Source organism: Hypanus sabinus, chromosome 3 (genome assembly GCF_030144855.1).
Source record: "Hypanus sabinus isolate sHypSab1 chromosome 3, sHypSab1.hap1, whole genome shotgun sequence".
NCBI lineage: Eukaryota > Metazoa > Chordata > Chondrichthyes > Myliobatiformes > Dasyatidae > Hypanus > Hypanus sabinus.
The window spans coordinates 94641489-94662577 of NC_082708.1; the positions used below are offsets into that span (position 1 = coordinate 94641489).

Genomic DNA, 21089 nt, shown 5'->3' on the forward strand with positions numbered 1-21089 from the left:
TAGATTAGACATTGCTGGTGGTACCGACTTTTATTGTCCAACCAAGATTGCATACGAAGGTATGATGCATGCAGAGCAGCGTAATTATGCAGAGGGTCAAGGATGATTAAGAATCTGTTATTGCCCCGCACTTTACCATCTGATGTCATTCTGTTCTGTCCGTGACCTCCTGAAGTGTTACAGTGAGGCCTTACTCAAACTTTGAGGAATATCATCCATCAATGGAATTCTTCAATTTTAAATATTATGCTCTTTCATTTTGTATGAGAGTTGGCCAATTTTGCTCATCTTTTTTCCTTTTTCTTTCATGTTCCTGTAGGCCAGTCTATATTTCTGGATACTTGGGACCTCTTCTGGGGCAGGTGGGACCTGTACAAAAGAAAGTCATTGCACTTAAATCCGAGAGGGACCAGTGTTCTGCAGGCAGATTTACTAGAGCTGTTGGGAGTGATTTAACCTAATATGGCAGGGGGATGGGAACCAGTGTGAGGATGAGTCAGCAGGTTTACAAGTGGATGATGAGTGTAACAATGTAAGGAAGGAAAAGCCAATGATTGATACAAATGCAGACAGAGCAAAGAGTTAAATTGCACACAGAGGCAAAATTCATAAGGGCAAAGAACGCAGGACTAAAGGTGCTATATTTAAATGTATGTAGCATTCGGAATAAAGTAGATGAACTTGTGGCACAATTAGAGATTGATGTGTATGACATAGTGCGCATCACTGAGTTGTGGCTGAAGAGAGGCTGTAGTTGGGAGCTTAACATTAAAGGACAAGCAGGAAAGCATAGGTGGTGATGTGGCTCTGTTGGTGAGAAATGGAATTACATCTTTAGACAGAGGTGACATGGGCTTCCAGAATGTTGAATATTTGTCGGTGGAGTTAAGAAATTGCAACGGTAAAAAACATTATGGGAATCATATATAGGCTTCCAAATAGCAGCCAAGATGTGGGATTGAGATTGCAAAGGGAGCTGGAAAAGGCATGTAAAAGATTGTATTAGGGAGCATAACGTAAAAGACACCTTAGGAGGCATTGATTAAAATATGATTGAATTCATACTGGAATTTGAGAGGGAGAAGCATAACTTACGTGCATCTTTATCACAATGGAATAAAATGAATTATAGAATCATGAGAAAGGAACTATTTCCCAGGTGGATTGGAGGACGATACTGGCGAGGATGACAGCAGTGCAGAGATGGCTGAAGTTTCTGGGAACAGTTTACAAGGTGCAGGTTAGATCTGTCCCATAGAGGAAGAAGTTCTGAAGTGGCAGGAGTTTTGTAACTGTGATTGACAAAGGAAGTGAATAACTGCATAAAAGCCAAGGAAAGGGTGTTTAAGGTAGCAAAAGTGAGTGGAAAATTGGATGGTTGGGAAGATTTTAAAATTTAAAAAAAAAGGCAACTAAAAAAACCATAAGAAAAGAAAAGATGAAAAGTGAGGACAGACTAACCAATAATATAAAGGAGGGTACCAAAAGTTTTTTTCCAGTTATATAACAAGTAAAAGGGAGGTGAGAATTGATATTGGACCACTGGAAAATCATGCGGGTAAGGTAGTAATGGGAGACAAAGATATGGCAGATGAACTTAATGGGTATTTTGCATCTGTTTTCATCGTGGAAGACACTAGCAGTGTGCCGGGGTCCGTGAGTGTCAGGGAGTAAGAGTGAGGGCCATTGAAGGAAAAAGTGCAAGGCAAACTGGAAGGTCTTAACATAGGTAAATCATCTGGGCCAGATGGACTACATCCCAGAGTCCTGAGAGAGGTTGCTAAACAGATAATAGATGGATTGGTCATGATCTTTCAAGAATTGCTTGATTCTGGCACGGTCCTGGAGGACTGGAAGATTGCAAGTGTCACTCCATCTTTAAGAAGGGAAGAAAGCAAAAGAAAGGAAATTAGAGGCCAGTTAGCTTAACCTCAGTGATTGAGAAAATGCTAGACTCTATTATTAATGATGAGGTTTCGAAGTATTTGGAGATTAATGATAAGGTAGGGGACTCTATAGTAGGGGGTCAGACAGGCGATTCTGTGGATGCAGGAAAGAAACTTGGATGGTAGTTTGCCTCCCAGGTGCCAGGGTCTGGGATGTTTCAGATTGTGTCCAAGATATCCTGCTGTGGGAGGGAGAACAGCCAGAGGTTGTGGTACATATTGGTACCAATGACATAGGTAGGAAAAGGGAAGAGGTCCTGAAAAAAGACTACAGGGAGTTAGGAAGGAAGTTGAGAAACAGGACCACAAAGGTAGTAATCTCAGGATTACTGCCTGTGCCACGCAACAGTGAGAATAGGTATAGAATGAGGTGGAGGATAAATGCGTGGCCGAGGGAATGGAGCAGGGGGCAGAGTTTCAGATTTCTGGATCATTGGGACCTCTTTTGGGGCAGGTGCGACCTATACAAAAAGGACGGGTTGCACTAAAATCCCGGGGAACCAATATCCTGGTGGGGAGGTTTACTAAGGCTACTAGGGAGAGTTTAGACTAGACTGGGGAGAGTTGGGGGTTGGGAACCAAACTGAAAAGACTGGGGAAGAGGCGGCTGACTCACAAATAGAGAAAGCTAGGAGACTGTGTGAGGGAGGATAGGCAGGTGATGGAGAAGGGACACGCTCAGACTGAAGGTTTGAGGTGTGTCTATTTAACGCAAGGAGTGTTGTGAATAAATCAGATGAGCTTAGGGTGTGGATCAGTACTTGGAGATATGATATGGTGGCCATTACAGAGATTTGGATGGCTCAGGGACAGGATTGGTTACTTCAAATGCCAGGTTTTAGATGTCTCAGAAAGGAAAGGAGGGAGGCAAAATAGGTGGGGACGTGGCACTGTTGATCAGAGATAGTATTGTAGCTGCAGAAAAGGTGGATATCATGGAGGGATTGTCTATGGAGTCTCTGTGGGTGGAGATTAAGAACAGGAAGGGGTCAATAACTCTACTGGGTGTTTTTCAGAGGATGCCCAATCGTAACAGGGAAGTCGAGGAGCAGATAGGGAAACAGATCCTGAAAAGGTGTAATAATAACAGAGTTATCGTGATGGGAGATTTTAATTTCCCAGATATCGATTGGCATCTCCCTAGAGCAAGGGGTTTAGATGGGGTGGAGTTTGTTAGGTGTGTTCAGGAATATTTCTTGACAAAATATGTAGATAAGCCTATAAGAGGAGAGGCTGTACTTGATTTGGTATTGGGAAATGAACCTGGTCAGGTGTCAGATCTCTCAGTGGGTGAGCATTTTGGCATTAGAGATCATAATTCTATCTCCTTCACAATAGCATTGGAGAGGTTGGAACAGACAAATTAGAAAAGCGTTTAATTGGAGTAGGGGAATTATGAGGCTATCAGGCAAAAGTACGGAAGAAATGTGGCAAATATTCATGGAATATTTGTGTGGAGTTCTGCATAGGTACGATCCAATGAGACAGCAAAGGCTGTAATAAATCTAGTCAAGATGAAAAGAAAAGCTTAGAAAAGGTTCGGAGAGCTAGGTAATGTTAGAGATCTAGAAGATTATAAGTCTAAAAGGAAGGAGCTTAAGAAGGAAATTAGGAGAGCCAGAAGGGGTCATGAGAATGCCTTGGTGGGCAGGATTAAGGAAAACCCCAAGGCATTCCACAGGTATGTGAAGAGCAAGAGGATAAGACATGAAAGAATAGGATCTATCAAGTGTGACAGTGGGAAAGTATGTATGGAACTGGAGGAAATAACAGGTATTTACTGAATACTTTGCTTCAGTATTCACTGTGGAAAAGGATCTTGGTGATAGTGATGACTTGCAGCAGACTGAAAAGTTTGAGCATGCAGATATTAAGAAAGAGGATGTGTTTGAGGTTTTGGAAAGCATCAAGTTGCATAAGTAACCGGTACCAGATGAGATGTACCCCAGGCTACTGTGGGAGGCGAGGGAGGAGATTGCTGAGCCTCTGGCGATGATCTTTGCATCATTAATGGGAATGGGAGAGGTTCTGGAGGATTGAGAAGGTTGTTCCTTTATTCAAGAAAGGGAGTAGAGGTAGCGCAGGAAATTACAGGCCCGTGAATCTTAACTCAGTGGTTGGTAAGTTGATGGAGAAGATCCTGAGAGGCAGCATTTATGAACATTTGGAGAAGTATAATATGATTAGGTGTAGTCAGCATGGCTTTGTAAAGAGCAGGTCGTGCCTTACAAGCCTGATTGAATTTTTTGAGCACGTGACTAAATACATTGATGAAGGAAGAGCAGTAGATGTAGTATATAAGGATTTCAGCAAGGCATTTGAAAAGGTACCCCATGCAAGGCTTATTGAGAAAGTAAGGAGGCATGGGATCCAAGGGCACATTGCTTTGTGGATCCAGAACTGGCTTGCCCACAGAAGGCAAAGAGTGGTTGTAGAATGGTCATATTCTGTATGGAGGTTGGTCTCCAGTGGAATGCCTCAGGGATCTGTTCTGGGACCCTTACTCTTTGTGATTTTTATAAATGACTTGGATGAGGGATGCGTTAGTAAGTTTGCTGATGACACAAAGGTTGGAGATGTTGTGGATAGTGTGGAGAACAGTCAGAGGTTACAGCAGGACATCAATAGGATGCAAAACTGGGCTGAGAAGTGGCAGATGGAATTCACCCAGATAAGTGTGAAGTGGTTCATTTTGGTAGGTCAAATATGATGGCAGAATATATTATTAATGGTAAGACTCTTGACAGTGTGGAGGATCAGAGGGATCTTGGGGTCTGAGTCCATAGGACACTCAAAGCAGCTGCACAGGTTGACTCTGTGGTTAAGAAGGCAAATGAAGTATTGGCCTTCGTCAATCGTGGAATTGAATTTGGGAGCCAAGAGGTAATGTTGCAGCTATATAGGACCCTGGGCAGACCCCACTTGGAGTACTGTGCTCAGTTCTGGTCACCTCACTACAGGAAGGATGTTGAAACCATAGAAAGGGTGCAGAGGAAATATACAAGGATGTTGCCTGGATTGGGGAGCATGCCTTATGAGAATAGGTTGAGTGAACTTGGCCTTTTCTCCTTGGAGTGACGGAGGATCAGAGGTGACCTGATAGAGGTATATAAGATGATGTGATCGTGTGGATAGTTAGAGGCTTTCTTCCAGAGCTGAAATGGTTGCCACAAGAGAACACAAGTTTAAGGTGCTGGGAAGTAGGTACAGAGGAGATGTCAGGGGTAACTTTTTTACTCAGAGTGGTGAGTGCATGGAATGGGCTGCCGGCAACGGTGGTGGAAGCGGATATGATAGGGTCTTTTAAGAGACTTTTGTATAGGTGCATGGAGCTTAGAAAAATAGAGGGCTATGGGTAAGCCTAGTAATTTCTAAGGTAGGGACATGTTTGGCACAACTTTGTGGGCCGAAGGGCCTGTATTGTACTGTAGATTTTCTGTGTTTCTATGGAAGTCAAAGTCAGCATGGTTGCTGTAAAGGGTAATCTTCCCTGATAAATCATTATGAATTCTCTGAGGAAGTAACAGGCAGGGTGAACAAAGGAGAGGTAGTGGATGTCATTTACTTAGATTTTCAGAAGATGGTTGATAAGGTGCCACACATGAGGCTGCTTAACAAGATTGTATCCTATGGCTTTATAGGAAAGATACTGACATGGATAGAGGAATGGCTGACCGGCAGGTGAGTGGGAATAAAAGGGGCTTTTTCTGGTTGGCTGCTGGTGACTGATGGTGTTCTTCAGGGGTCATTGTTTGTCAGCTGCACCTAGAGAAATTGGAAGAATGTGCAAAAAAGTGGCAGATGGAAGACAATGCATTTTGGTAAAAGGAACAATAGTGCGGACTGTTCTCTATATGGGGAGGTGCAGAGGGATTTAGGAGTCATTATGTAAGACTCCCAGAAGGTTAATTTACAGGTTGTGTCTGGTAAAGAAGGCAAATGCAACATTGGCATTTATTTCAAGGGGAATAGGATATTAAAGCAAGGAGGTAATGCTGAGCATTTATAAGACACTATTCAGACTGCACTTGGAGTATTGTCAACAGTTTTGAGCCCATATTTCAGAAAGGATGTGTTACCATTGAAGAGAATCCAGAGGAGGTTCACGAGAGTGATTCTGGGAATGCGGGTTAACATATGAGGAGCGTTTGGCAGTTTTGGGCCTGTACTCACTGGAATTTAGAAGAATGCATGGGGATCTCATTGAAACCTACCGAATGTTGAAAGGAATGCTGAAAGACTCCAGCATCTACAGATTTTCTCTTGCTCGTGATTGGATTACTGCGACGTCTCTTCCAGGAATGCCTGCCCTAAAGAAACTTAAATCTTCCCTTCAGCAGGAATTCAATTAAACTCTCTCACTGCTCCCCCTCTGTGATCCCTGCTGCTCTCTTAACTCTTCAACCACGTGCTTATCCAGACCCGCTCTATACTTCATCCCCTTCCCCTTCATGTCTCACCTATCACCTTGTGTTTCTCTCTCCCCTCCCCCCACCTTTTAAATCTATACCTTAGCATTTTGTCCAATTTTGCCAAAGGGTTTCGGCCCGAAACGTCGACTGTACTCTCTTCTTAGATGTTGCCTGGACTGCTGAGTTCCTCCAGCATTTTGTGTATGTTGTGTGTGTTGCACAGGAGGTACATAGCAGGTATAGGCAGGTAGGAACCGATGGGGTACTGGAGGAGTATAAGAAATGCAAGAGAACACTTAAGAAATCAGGAAGGCTAAAAAAAAGGCATGAGATTGCTCTAGCAGATGAGGTGAAGGAAATTTCCTTAGGACCTCTATAGATAACTTAAGAGCTAAAGGATTGTAAGGGATAAAATTGGTCTTCTGCCAGGTCAGAGTGGTAATCTATGCATTGAGCCAGAAGAGATGGGGGATATTGTAAATGAATATTTTGAATCTGTATTTACTGGAATACAGACAGTGTCTGTAAAAGTGAGGCCAAGCTAGAGTGAGGTCTTGGACCCTATACAGATTACAGAGGAAGAGGTGTTTGCTATCTTGAGCCAAATTAAGGTGGATAGATCCCCAAAGTGTTCCCTTGGACCCTACAGGGCACAAGTGCAGAATTGCAGGGGCTTTGTCTGATTTAAATCATCCTTACCAATAGGTGAGGTACCGGAGGATTGGAAGAGAGCCATTGTTGTTCCACTGTTTAAGAAAAGCTGTTAGAATAAATCAGAAAATTAAAGGCCAGTAGTCCTGACATCAGTAGTGGAAAAGTTGTTGGAAGGTATTCCAAGGGACTGGATATATGAGTACTTGGTTAGGCATGCATTGATGAGGGATAATCAACGGCTTTGTGCATGGTAGGTTGTGTGTAACCAATCTCATAGAGTTTTTCGAGGGGGTTACCAGGAATGTTGATGAAGGTAAGGTGTTGATGATGGGGTAAGGATAATCTCTGCATGGACTTCAGCAAGGCATTTGACAAGGTCCTGCATGGGAGGTTGGTCAGAGGGGTTCAGTCACTCGACATTCAAGATGAAGTCGTAAATTGGATTAGACATTAGCTCTATGGGAGAAGCCAGAGAGTGGTAGTAGATGGTTGTCTCTCTGACTGGAGGCCTGTGATTAGTGGAGTACCACAGGGATCGGTGCTAAGTCCATTGTTGGATTATAATGTGGTTAACTGGATCTGCAAATTTGTGGATGACACCAAGATTGGGGGTGTAGTGGTTAGTTAGAAAGACTATTAGTGCTTGCAGTGGGACCAGCTGGAAAAATGGGCTGAAAAATAGCAGATGGAATTTAAGACAGACTAGTGTGAGGTGTTGCACTTGGAAGGACCAACCAAAGTACGTCTTACACAGTTAACGGTCGGGTTCTGATGAGTGCGGCAGAGCAAAGTGATCTGGGAATGCAGACCCATAATTCATTGAAAGTGGTATCACAGATAGGTAGGGTCATAAAGAGCTTTTGGCCCATTTGCCTTCATTGATCAAAGTACTGAGTACACTTGTTGGGATATTTTGTTAAAGTTGTGTAAGGCGTTGGTGAGGCCTAATTTGAAAAGGTGTGCACTTTTGTTCACCTACCTACAGGAAGGATGTATGTAAGATTCAAAGAGTACAGAGAAAATTTACAAGGATGTTGCCAGGACTAGAGTTACTAGGAAGGATTGAAGAGGTCAGAGCTATATTCCCTAGAACATACAAGATTAAGGGCAGATTTGATAGCGGTATACAAAATTATGAGTGGTGTAGATAGGGTAATAGCAAGCAGGCTTTTTCCACTGAGGTTGGGTGAGACTAGAACTAGAGGGCATGGGTTAAGGGTGAAAGGTGAAATGTTTAAGGTAAACGAGGGGCATGTTCTTCAATTAGAAAGTGGTGAGAGTGTGGAACAAGCTGCCAGCATAAGTGGTGGATGCAATTTCAGTTTCAATGTTTGAGAGGTTTGGATTGGAATATGGATGGAGGGCTATGATCTGGGTGCAGTTTGATTTGTTTGGCACAGACTAAGTGCACTTAAGGGCCTGTTTCTGTGTTGTAGTTTTCTATGATGCCATGACTGATGCCTTATAAAGCCTCTGCATTACATCTTGGCTTTTACATTCTAGCTCCCTGGAAGTGAATTCTGATTTTGAATGTGCCTCCTTTACTATGGATTCAACCTGTAAGTTAACATTTAGGGAATCCTGCACCATGAGTCTCAAGTCTCTTTCTACTTCTGAATTCTGATTTTGCTCCCCCATTTAGAAAATAGTCTTTGCCTTTATTCCTTCTATAAAAGTGTATGACCATGCTCTGCCTGAACACTACCTGGCCCTCTTTCTATCTATGTATCATCTGTGAACTTGGCAACAAAGCCATCAACTGTGCCATTCAGATCATTAACAAATAATGTGAAAAGTAGCGACCTCAACATCGACCCCTGCGGAACACCACTAGTCACCAGCAGCCAACCAGAAAAGGCCCCTTTATTCCCACTTTTTACCTCCTGCCATTCAGCTAATCTTCTGTCTGTGCTAATATATTTACATTAATGCCATAAGCTCTTAGCTTGTTAAGCACCCTCATGTGAGGCACTTTGTCAACGGCCTTCTGAAAATTCAAGTAAACAACATCCACTGAGCATCTCCTTTGTCTATCCTACCTGTTATTTTCTCAAAGAATTCCAATGAATTTGCTGACTTTGGCCTCTTTTTATCATGTGCCTCCAAGTACTCCAAAAACTCATCCTTAATAATAGATTCTAACATCTTGGCAATCATTGAAGACTGGCCTATACTTTCCTGTCCTTTCCCTCCCTCCTTTCTTAAGAGTGGAGTGATATTTGCAATTTTGCAGTCTGCTGGAACCATTCCAGATCTAATGATTCTTGAAAGATTATTGCTAATGCCTCCACATTCTCTTCAGGTACTTCTTTCAGAACCCTGGATTACGGTCTGTCTGGCCCAGGTGAACTATCTACCTTCAAACCTTTCGGCTTCCCAAGCACCTTTTCTTTAGAAGTATCGACAACACTAACTTCTGGTCCTGACACTCTTGAATTTCTAGCATACTGTTCATATCTTCCTCTGTGAAGACTGATGCAAAACGTCCATCATTTCTTTGTCCCCCATTATCCTCTAGTGTCATTTCCAGCATATGAGAGACTGAAGTCAGCTGGAAGAAGGTTCTGTGGTCTGATGAAACCAAAATTGAGCTTTATGTCCATCAGACTAAACACTATGTTTGGTGTAAGCCTAACACCACATATCATCAAAAACACACCATCCTAACTGTGAAGCATGATGATGGCTCCATCATGATGTGGGAATGTTTCACAGCAGCAGGCCCTGGAAGGCATGTGAAAGTAGAGGGTAAAGTGAATGCAGTAAAATACAGGGAAATCCTGGAGGAAAACCTGATGCAGTCTGCAAGAGAACTGTAACTTGGGAGAAGATTTGTTTTCCAGCAGGAGAATGACCCCAAGCATAAGGTCAAAGTTATGCAGGAATGGCGTAAGAACAACAAAGTTAATGTTCTAGACTGCCAAGTTAGTGTCCAGACCTCAATTCATTTGAGAATTTGTGGCTGCACTTGAAAAGGGTTGTTCACGCATGGTCGCCATGCAATCTGACAGAGCTTGAGCAGTTGTAAAGAGTTTTTTCTGTTGATCAGTGTACAAAATACAAACTGCTGGAGGAACACATTGGATGAATCTGGGCCCGTAAGGCAAAAGGTTGATGTTTAATGTGAAGATCCTGAATCAAGACTAAGAGTGTAGAAGGAGATAAGCAGTATAAAGAGATGTGAGGGAGGGATAAAGCAGGGGCTGGTAGGTGAGAGGTGGAACCAGGTGAGGAGGGAAATGATGGACAGATGGAGCAGGTGGGGTTGGGAGAGAAGTTGGATTGAAAGACAGCAGCAGGTGAGTGATGGGAGAAACAGGTTAGAAACGGAGCTCAGATGGAGCCAGGTGATGTGGGGGAATGGTGGAGGTAGAGACAGAAGATGGGAGATTATAAATGGAGACACAAGATGCAGCAGATGCTGGAATTGATATGTAATGAAAGTGATATATGGAACTAGAAAAGGGAGGAGTGATAACAGCACACAGGTGCAGCAGCCTCTCGGGGCCCAACAAATGGTGCAGATGTGTACCTTAAACATTATTCTTTTATTTGGTAATATGAAATGCTGCAAGTCCATTGTCAAACCACCCAATGGAAGAGTGTGGGAGAGAACAGAGGTGTAGTGGGCTCCCTGGAATCTGTGCTGGGTTGGCTGCTAGGCCTGCAGGCTGGCTCACCTTTCAGTACTTCTCTGCACTGGAAGACAAACTAGATTGCATTTGGCTGCAGCTGTCTGAGCACGGGACAAACTGATTTGCCTTTATCTGTGACTGGGCTAATCCAGCATAAGGTGAGAACTGCTATGTACTTGTTCATACAGAAATGTGGCTCCATGACAACATCCCATGAACCATCAATCTTAATAAGGCCATATTACTGAGGGATTTGTGCTAATGCTCTTTTTGTGACTGTATGTGCAGTGTGTGACAGTATGTACTGTGTTTTGCACCTTGGCCTTGGAAGAACGCAGTTTCTTTAGGCTGTATTCATGTGTATGGTTGAAAGACAATTAAAGTTGAACTTGAATTTGATTGACTGTTGGAACCAGTTGGAGGAGGGATAGGAGGATCTGAAGTTGCAAATTTGGAATTTAACTTTATTCCTGGCATTCTATTATGTTCCATATTTCTATAGGTTTGTGCTACGTACTTGGATGGATATCGAACAACAGTTGTGTGTCCTGTGGTAGGATGTCAGTCTGTAAAGAAGGGAAGACGAACAGCAGAGAGCATTTTAAAGAGGTATGTGTATTGGGAGGAATGAATTGATTTGGACTTCCTTGTCTGCTAAATTCACTTTAATCTTCTTCACTTTCTCTTTCTGCTTCCTACCTCCCTCTCTTCTCTGTATATCCTCCTCTGCATCTCACCTTTTCTTTTCCTTCCCTCTATCCCTAACTCCCTCTTCCCCTCCCTCTCTCCCTCCCTTTATCCCTCCCTTTTCATCCTTACTCCCTTCCACTTCATTCCTCCCTTTTATGCCTCTCTTCCTCTTCCACCCCCTCATACCCCATTTGCAGCTTCGCCCATCTATACTATTGCCCCTCTTGGTCTTTGGCACCCCTCACCCCGAATCATACTTCAAAAAGCCATATTGTAAGTTAGTCTATGGAATGTGTTTGCTTCTGCTAGCAGTCTGTAGCTCTGCTATTTTTAGAGAATATTTTAGAGAAGGGTGACAAAAAGCAATGAAGTGCAAAAAATACACAAATATATCAGGACTTTGGTCATTAATTACTGGTCTTTTTGCTGTGAAGATTTGCTGACGGTAAGCAGGTCTTAAAGGTAACTGAAAACTAAGAATATCTGAAAAGAATTTTAAAACCAGGAAAATACAGTTGAAGTGCATGTGCTTCAATTATTGCTAGATTTATCTAACGAGATAATGTTGGTGAACCATGGTGACAAGTTGCAAGCAGCTTACAAAACTTCTAAATATACTTCTGAACTGCTATCACTGCAATCTGCAACCTGTAATTTCCCTTTAAGTAATGCACTTTTGAATTATCTTAATGAACTCATGATTTCCTGCTTTTGAAGGACTTGGGGAACTTAACTCACAATCAGGCAGGTATGGCACCTTTAAGCAGACGGATGTACATTGCTATGAAGATGATTGCCAAAGAGAAGGGAGGATAGGAAGATTCCAAGCTAGACTGAAGCACAGGAATAAAACTTCCTCTATGCAGCAGCTTTTTAGCTTGTGTACAGTCACTGAACAAGATTGAGCACCTAGGACAAGATTGCTATATTAGAAGGAAATAAGAAATTGCTATGTTTTGTGTTTCACAGAGAAATAGCTCATTCTGGACACACCAGATATGTCGGTAAAATCCAACAGCTTCTTGATGGATCAGACTGCTGATTTGTGTGCCCCCACAAAATTATTCAGTCTTCCTCAATCAGAAGCTCTGGATGAACCATGAGATCCACAATCTGCTAAGGGCCACATCAGTGCTGTTCAGGTGTGGTAACGAAGAGGTTCAGATACGGCCTCCAAAAAACCCTCTCATGTGCAAAGTGCCAATTTCTGATCAAACTTGAATCACTGAAGGATGCTCAACTTCTGTGGCAGGGCTTGAATGGTACTTACCCCTTACAGAGTGAAACCGAGCGATGTAGGTGTCACAATGCTTCACTCCCAAATGAACTCTATGCCTTCTATGCTGGCTTTGACTGGCTAAACATGGAGGAACCATCACAAAATCCCACAGGCCCCAATAATCCTGTGATTTTGATCTCTGAGACTGACATGCGAGCAGCCTTCAGGAAGGTGAATGCATGAAAAGCATCCAGCCCAGCCAGGGTATCTGGCCAAGTAGTAAAGATCTGTGCTAACAACAGGCTGGAGTGTGCACTGAGATCTTTAACCTCTTGCATTGACAGGCTGAACTACCTACTTGCTTCATGTAGGCTTCAATTATACTGATGCCTAAGAAGAACGTGCTAACCTGCCTCATTGATTATCATCCAGTAGCACTTACATTCACTGTGTTGAAGTACTTTGAGAGATTGAAACATGTCAAGTCCTGCCTGACAAGCAACTTCCATCCACTCCAATTTGCCAACCATCACAATAGATCAACAGCAGATGCTATCTCATTGGCTGATCACTCAACCCTAGAACATCTGGGCAGTGAAGATGCATACATCAGGATGTTCTTCGACTACAGCTCAGCATTCAATACTATCATTCCCTCAAAACTAATCAATAAGCTTCAAGACCTTGGCTTCAGTAGCTCCTTGTGCAATTGGATCCTCGATTTCCTCATTTGCAGATCCCAGTTGGTTTGGATTGGCAATATTTCTACAACTTTAGCACCCCATTCTGTTTGCTTTATACTCATGACTGTGAGGCTTAGTACAGCTGCAATGCCATATTCAAGTTTGCTGATGACACTACAGTCGTATGCTAAACCAAAGGTGGCAATGAATTGGCATACCAGGGAGGAGATTGAAAATCTGGTCACTACAACAACCTCCTACCTCAATGAGAGCCGGGAGCCAGAGCTCCATGTGCCACTCTTCATCAAGGGATCAGAGGTGGAGAGGTTCAGCAACTTTAAATTCCTCATTGTTATAATTTTGGAAGACCTTTCCTGCAATTATGAAGAAAGCACAGTAACACCTCTATTTCCTTAGGAGTTTACGAAGATTCTACATGACATCTAAAACTTTGACAAACTTATGTAGATGTGTAGTGGAGAGTATATTGACTGGTTGCATCACAGCCTAGTTTGGAAACACCAATGCCCATGAATGGAAAATCCCACAAAAAGTAGTGGATATGGTCCAGTCCATCACGGGTAAAGTCCTTCCCACCCCTGCAGCACATCTACAAGCAGCGCTACCATAGGAAAGCAGTATCCATCAGGGACCCCACCACCCAGGCCGTGCTCTCTTCTCACTGCTGCCATCAGGAAGCAGGAACAGAAGCCTCAGGATTCACAAAACCAGGTTCAGGAACAGTTATTAGCCATAATCAGGCCCTTGAACCAGAGGAGATAACTTCACTCAACTCCACTTTTACCCCATCACTGAACTATTCCCACAACCTATGGACTCGCGTTCATGGGCTCTTCATCTCATGTTCTTGATATTGCTTTTTTTTTGCTTTTGCACTTGAACAATTTGTTTTCTTTTGCAATTTGGTTGTTTGTCTGTCCGTCCTGTTGGGTGTGGTCTTTCATTGATTCTAATGTATTTCTTGAATGTTTAGTGTATGCCTACAAGAAAATGAATTTGTGGGTTGTATATCGTGACATATATGTACTCTGGCAGTAAATTTATTTTGAATTTTGAACTATTCCTGTTTTTAAATCAATGCATGTTGCTGCCTTGATATTGTAAAGCAACTTGTAAGGCTGCTCATACAAAACGCTGGTGGAACACAGCAGGCCAGGCAGCATCTATAAGGAGAAGCACTGTCAACGTTTCGGGCCAAGATCCTTCGTCAGGGTCTCCTTATATTCTCCTTATAGATGCTGCCTGGCCTGCTGTGTTCCACCAGCATTCTGTGTGTGTTGCTTGAATTTCCAGCATCTGCAGATTTCCTCGTGTTTGTAAGGCTGCTGATTGTTTTGGTCATGGGGCACCAATGTATCTCTGTAGTGCCAGAGGCTAACCAGTCCCAGAGGTTAGCAAAGGAAAGTAGAACAAAGAAAGGAAATTGTGCCACACACGACCAGATTCAGTGCTAGAAGCCTCATCAAAGAGAGGCAGGGTGAAAATGGGACTCGAAAGGGAGAGGGCAGGGATGCAAGAAAGAAGAATATGGGAAGGGAGGGGTGAAGAAGCAAGGAAGAAATAGGAAGAGAAAGAGTTTGCATGGTGGATCGTGTTGATTATTGGACAATCTTTGTGGTACGAGTTGTAAATGGTGTACAAATAGAGATATATATTTGGCTTTGGGGTAGGAAGGGGAGAAATCGAACCAGCACTGAGTATTAGAGTCTTGAGAGATTGGAGAAATACTGGAGGCAATCAGAGAGTCTGTAGTATGAGATTTGAAAGAGGTGGCTATTTGAAGGATAAAAGATATCTAATGTCATTATATAACCATATAACAATTACAGCACAGAAACAGGCCATCTCGGCCCTTCTATTCCGTGCCAAACGCTTACTCTCACCTAATCAGACAGACAGGCATACTTTATTGATCCCGAGGGAATTTGGGTTTCATTACAGCCGCACCAAGAATAGTGAAGAAATACAGCAACATAAAACCATAAATAATTAAAGAATAATAAGTTAATCATGCCAAGTGGAAATAAGTCCAGGACCAGCCTATTGGCTCAGGGTGTCTGACACTCCGAGGGAGGAGTTGTAAAGTTTGATGGCCACTGGTAGGAATGACTTCCTATGCCACTCGGTGTTACATCTTGGTGGAATGAGTCTCTGGCTGAATGTACTCCTGTGCCTAACCAGTACATTATGGAGTGGATGGGAGACATTGTCCAAGATGGCATGCAACTTGGACAGCATCCTCTTTTCAGACACCACCGTCAGAGAGTCCAGTTCCACCCCCCACAACATCACTGGCCTTACGAATGAGCTTGTTCATTCTGTTGGTGTCTGCTACCCTCAGCCTGCTGCCCCAGCACACAACAGCAAACATGATAGCACTGGCCACCACAGACTCGTAGAACATCCTCAGCATCATTCAGCAGATGTTAAGGGACCTCAGTCTCCTCAGGAAATAGAGACAGCTTTGCCCCTTCTTGTAGACAGCCTCAGTGTTCTTTGACCAGTCCAGTTTATTGTCAATTCGTATCCCCAGGTATTTGTAATCCTCCACCATGTCCACACTGACTCCTTGGATGGAAACAGGGATCACCAGTACCTTAGCCCTCCTCAGGTCCACCACCAGCTCCTTAGTCTTTTTCACATTAAGCTGCAGATGATTCTGCTCGCACCACGTAACAAAGTTTCCCACCGTAGCCCTGTACTCAGCCTCATCTCCCTTGCTGATGCATCCAACTATGGCAGAGTCATCAGAAAACTTCTGAAGATAGCAAGACTTTGTGTTGTAGTTGAAGTCCGAGGTGTAGATGGTGAAGAGAAAGGGAGACAGGACAGTCCCCTGTGGAGCCCCAGTGCTGCTGACCACTCTGTCTGACACACAGTGTTGCAAGCGCATGTATTGTGGTCTGCCAGTCACATAATCCATAATCCATGAGACCAGGGAAGCATCCACCTGCATCACTGTCAGCTTCTCACCCAGCAGAGCAGGGCAGATGGTGTTGAATGCACTGGAGAAGTCAAAAAACATGACCCTCACAGTGCTCACCGGCTTGTCCAGGTGGGCGTAGACATGATTCAGCAGGTAGATGATGGCATCCTCAACTCCTAGTCGGGGCTGGTAGGCGAACTGGAGGAGGTCTAGGTGTGGCCTAACCATAGGCCGGAGCTGCTCTAGAACAAGTCTCTCCAGGGTTTTCATGATGTGGGAGGTCAATGCCACCGGTCTGTAGTCATTGGAGCCACTGGGGCGCGGTGTCTTCGGTACAGGAACGAGGCAGGACGTCTTCCACAGCACAGGGATCCTCTGGAGACTCAGGCTCAGGTTGAAGACATGGTGAAATACTCCACATAGCTGGGGGGCACAGGCTTTGAGCACCCTGGGGCTGACACCATCCGGGCCTGCAGCCTTGCTTGGGTGGAGCCATTTCAGCTGTCTTCTCACCTGTCCAGCTGTGAAGCCCACCGTGGTGGTTTCAGGTGTGGGAAGGGCGTAGTCACGAGACCAGGGTGGGGGGCTGTGAAGAGGAGTAGGAGGGGAGAGTGGAGTATGTGTTGGTTGGGGGCCAACAACAGATGAATCGTGTGGGGGATGGGCACTGACCCGCACTCAGCCCATAACCCTCCATTCCTTTCCTGTCCATATACCTATCCAATTTTACTTTAAATGACAATACCGGACCTGCCTCTTCTACTTCTACTGGAAGCTCATTCCACACAGCTACCACTCTCTGAGTAAAGAAATTTCCCCTCATGTTACCTTTAAATTTTTGCCCCCTAAGTCTCACCTCATGTCCTCTTGTTTGAATCTCCCCTACTCTCAATGGAAAAAGCCTATCCACGTCAACTCTATCTATCCCCCTCATAATTTTAAATACCTCTATCAAGTCCCCCCTCAACCTTCTACGCTCTAAAGAATAAAGAACTAACTTGTTCAACCTTTCCTTCTAACTTAGGTGCTGAGACCCAGGTAACATTCTAGTAAATCTTCTCTGTACTCTCTCTATTTTGTTGACATCTTTCCTATAACTCGGTGACCAGAACTGTACACAATATATTATGAAAACAGTTTTCTGGGACTCAGTGATGTGATGGAGCCAAGAAATGGTCATTAGTGCATTCAGTACAGTGCTAAAATTACCTTTAAAATGAACTACCTTATGGCTGTTCATTTTAAATATGAAACAGTAATCTATAATTAATATAATTTGGTATGATCTTTATAATTTTAAACAAGCCTTTCAGTCCATTTTGTTGATTTACTAAGAGTGCGACGTATGTTCAAGGAAGTTGGACTAGTTGACTTCAAATCGGTGAATGTACAGATTCTGGGATCTGAAGAAACCTATGGAGATCAAACTGCAAGGAGAACTTATGTAAGTGGAATTGCTTTATTAATCAGAATCATAAATTCAGATATAAGAGCTATGAGTGATAAGCATAAGCATCACATGCAGAGTATATTAATGTCAGTGCATTACAACCTGTTACACATCGTGATTCCATTTACTCCTTGAGTTGAATGTTGACAGCTAATAAGGTGTATAGCAACCCCAGTCTATTCAACCCTTTAGTTCTTCATAGTTTTTGATGTATTTAAGTGTACAGCTATCCATGTAACAGGTAATTTCATAATTTAAATCTCTTCCCCAAATTGCAGCACATTTTTCACAATTTCCCTTTATAAATATCTTTTATGCTGTTGGTATTAAGTTTAGCTGAACTATTTCCAGCTTTCAAAATATTGTTTCTTGCATTTACATTTCCAATGACGTATGACTGCAATGAGTAAAATTTGGTAAAAGTGTTATGTATTGCAATTTACCAGAGGTGCTTTGAAAGCAGTCACAAAATAGAGTATTTTTTTTCTTCAGTGTATCATGACAATCAAAAGGATAGCTACTGCATTTATAGAGGTGCTCATTATTGATAACCTTCCATGTACAGAGTCCTCGGGAAGCTGTTATTTGGTTGGCAGTTCATCACATGGAGAAGAAAGCCCTAGAACTCTTCTCCCATGAAATCGCTTCAGCTGGTACTGGAATGGGTAAGCAGAAGTTTTTTTCCGTATGTATTAACTCACAAATAAATGGTTTGTTCACAATATGAAGTTATTTCCAGTTTTTATTTGCCTCCTCCATATATGAATTCAGCGAAGTACACATCATAAGCAAATAAATTATACCATAAGATATAGAAGCAAAAGTAGGCTATTTGGCCCATCGACTCTGCTCTGCCATTCAATCATGCGCTGATTCAATTCTTCCAGTCATCCCCATTCCCCTGCCTGCACCCCATACCCTTTGATGCCCTGGCTAATCAAGAACCTAACTATCTCTGCCTTAAATGTACTCTCAATGACTTGGCCTCCACAGCCACTCGTAGCAACAAATTCCACAGATTTACCACCCTCTGCTGGAAGTAATTTCTCCACATCTCAGTTCTAAATGGATGTCCTTCAATCGTGAAATCGTGCCCTCTTGTCCTAGAATTCCCCACTATGGGAAATAACTTTGCCATATCTAATCTATTCAGGCCTTTTAACATTCGGAATGCTTCTATGAGATCCCCCCTCATTCTCCTGAACTCCAGGGAAAACAGCCTGAACATATACTGTATGTTCATTCGTGAAATCAATCCCTGTGGCGATAGTGATTCACAAGACATTCACAGATAGGAGTGTGTAAGCAATGACTGCAGATCTAATGAGGAGAATCAGTGGATGTTGTGTACTTGGATTTTCAGAAGGCCTCTGACAAGATGCGGTACATAAAGCTGCTTAACAAGCTACGAGCCCATGGTAGTACATGATAGAGCATTGGCTAATTGGCAGGAGGCAAAGAGTGGGAATAAAGGCAGCCTTTTCTGTTTGGCTGCCAGTGATTAGTAGTTTTCTACAGGGGTCTGTGACAAGACCACTTATTTTTACATTATATGCCATTGATGGCATTGTGGCCATGTTTGCGGACACTATGAAGGTAGGTGGAGGGATAGGTAATTTTGAGGAAGTAAGGCTACAGCAGGACTTGGACAAATTCGGAGAATGGGCAAAAGAAATTGCAGATTGGGAAGTGTAAGGTCATGTACTTTAGTAGAAGAAATAAAATTACAGACTATATCTAAATGGAGAGAAAATTCAAAAATCTGAGATGCAAAGGGACTTTGTAGTCCTTGTGCAGGATTCCCTAAAGATTAACTTGTAGGTTGAGCTGGTGGTGAGGAAGGCAAATGTAATGTTAGCATTCATTTTGAGAGGACTAGAATATAAAAACAAGGATGTAATGTTGAGGCTTTATAAGACCTCACTTGGAGCAGTTTTGTCCCCTTATCAAAGAAAGGATGTATTGACATTGGAGAGGATTCAGAGGGGGTTCACAAAAATGATCCCGGGATTGAAAGGCTTGTCATATGAAAAGTGTTTGATGGCTCTGGGCATCTGATCACAAAAATTCAGAAGAATGAGTAGTGACCTCATTGAAATTTATCGAATATTGAAAGGCCTTGATAGAGTGGTTGTGGAGAGGATGTTGTTTTTGGTTAGTGGCCTAAGACCAGAGGACACAGCCTCAAATCCTTTTAGAATGTAGATAAAGAGGAATTTGTTTAGCCTGAGAGTGGTGAATCTGTGGAATTCATTGCTACAGGTGGCTGTGGAGACAAAGTCATTGGGCATATTTAAGGCAGAGGTTGATAGATTCTTGATTTGTCAGGGCATAAAGGGATATGGGGAGGCCCTGGGGCTGAGAGGGAAAATGGATCAGCCATAATGAAAGGGTAGAGCAGATACTATGGGCCAAGTGGCCTAATTCTGCTCCTAATTTTCAGATATTATGAAGTATCATGGCTTCAGATCAAGAATAATCAAGGAAACACTCTCTTACTTACAGTTTACTCGTAGAGTACGTGACGACCATGTTAATCCTGTATTACAGATACATCTAATTAATCCATCCACAGCAATTCCATTTTCCAGAACTTGGTCTATAGCTTTTTATGCCCTGACAAATTCAAGAGCTATTTAGGATAATAAACACTGTGACAGTACTTTGCTTCCACCATTCATTTGTGCAATGCATACAAGATTCCAACCATTGTCTGGGTGAAATAATTATTCTTCAGATTTTTCGGGTTGGTTTATACACTGGAATTTATGGTAATTCCACAGATTCACCATTCTCTTGCTAAAGAAATTCCTCCTTATCTCTGTTCTAAAAGGAGCCAATTAACCTACCAATTTGCACATCTTTGGAATGTGGGAGAAAACTCCTCGGTCTAAATACACACTGTGTTGGACTTCCTAACTAACAGACCTAAATAGTCAGGATGCACGTCCACTCCTTCTTCCCCATCATCATCAGGGCTGTGTGCCAAGCCCATTGCTGTCCTCTCTGCTGACACATGACTGCCTGCCAAGCATGTGAGCTCATCACCAACAACAATGAGGCAGTTTATGTAGAGGAGATGGAAGAGCCCAAGTCTGGCCCTAGACAAATAACCCCTTCCTCAATGTCAGTGAGACAAAGGAGATGGTTATCAGCTTCAGGAGAACTTACACAATTCACACCCTGCTTTATGTGGACAGCACAGAAGTGGAAAGTGCGAGCAGTTTCAATCTCCTGCGTGGGAACATCTCACACAACAACTTCTGCTCCCAGGATACTTCCTACACAATCAGAAAAGCTCACCAATGCCTCTATTTTCTGAGAAGGCTGAAGAGAGCTGAACAATGAACAGCTGTACCCATATCCTGCTACAGATCACAGAAGAGAACACCCTAACAAGCTGCATCGCTGCTTGGTACAGGATCTGCACTGAGGTGGTTGGGAAGGCTCTAC

The 21089-nt window shown here is 43.0% G+C and overlaps 1 protein-coding gene across 2 annotated transcripts in view; it reads left to right on the forward strand.

Annotated features, from left to right (window-relative positions):
• Positions 1-21089, forward strand: part of LOC132391519 (uncharacterized) — a 237636-nt gene that overhangs the window by 124547 nt on the left and 92000 nt on the right. For both annotated transcript variants that reach the window (XM_059964806.1, XM_059964807.1), the window contains 3 exons: positions 11150-11256; positions 17522-17630; positions 18202-18301. In XM_059964806.1, coding sequence (XP_059820789.1) covers positions 11150-11256; positions 17522-17630; positions 18202-18301 — 316 coding nt within the window. The remainder of the gene's footprint in view (positions 1-11149; positions 11257-17521; positions 17631-18201; positions 18302-21089) is intronic.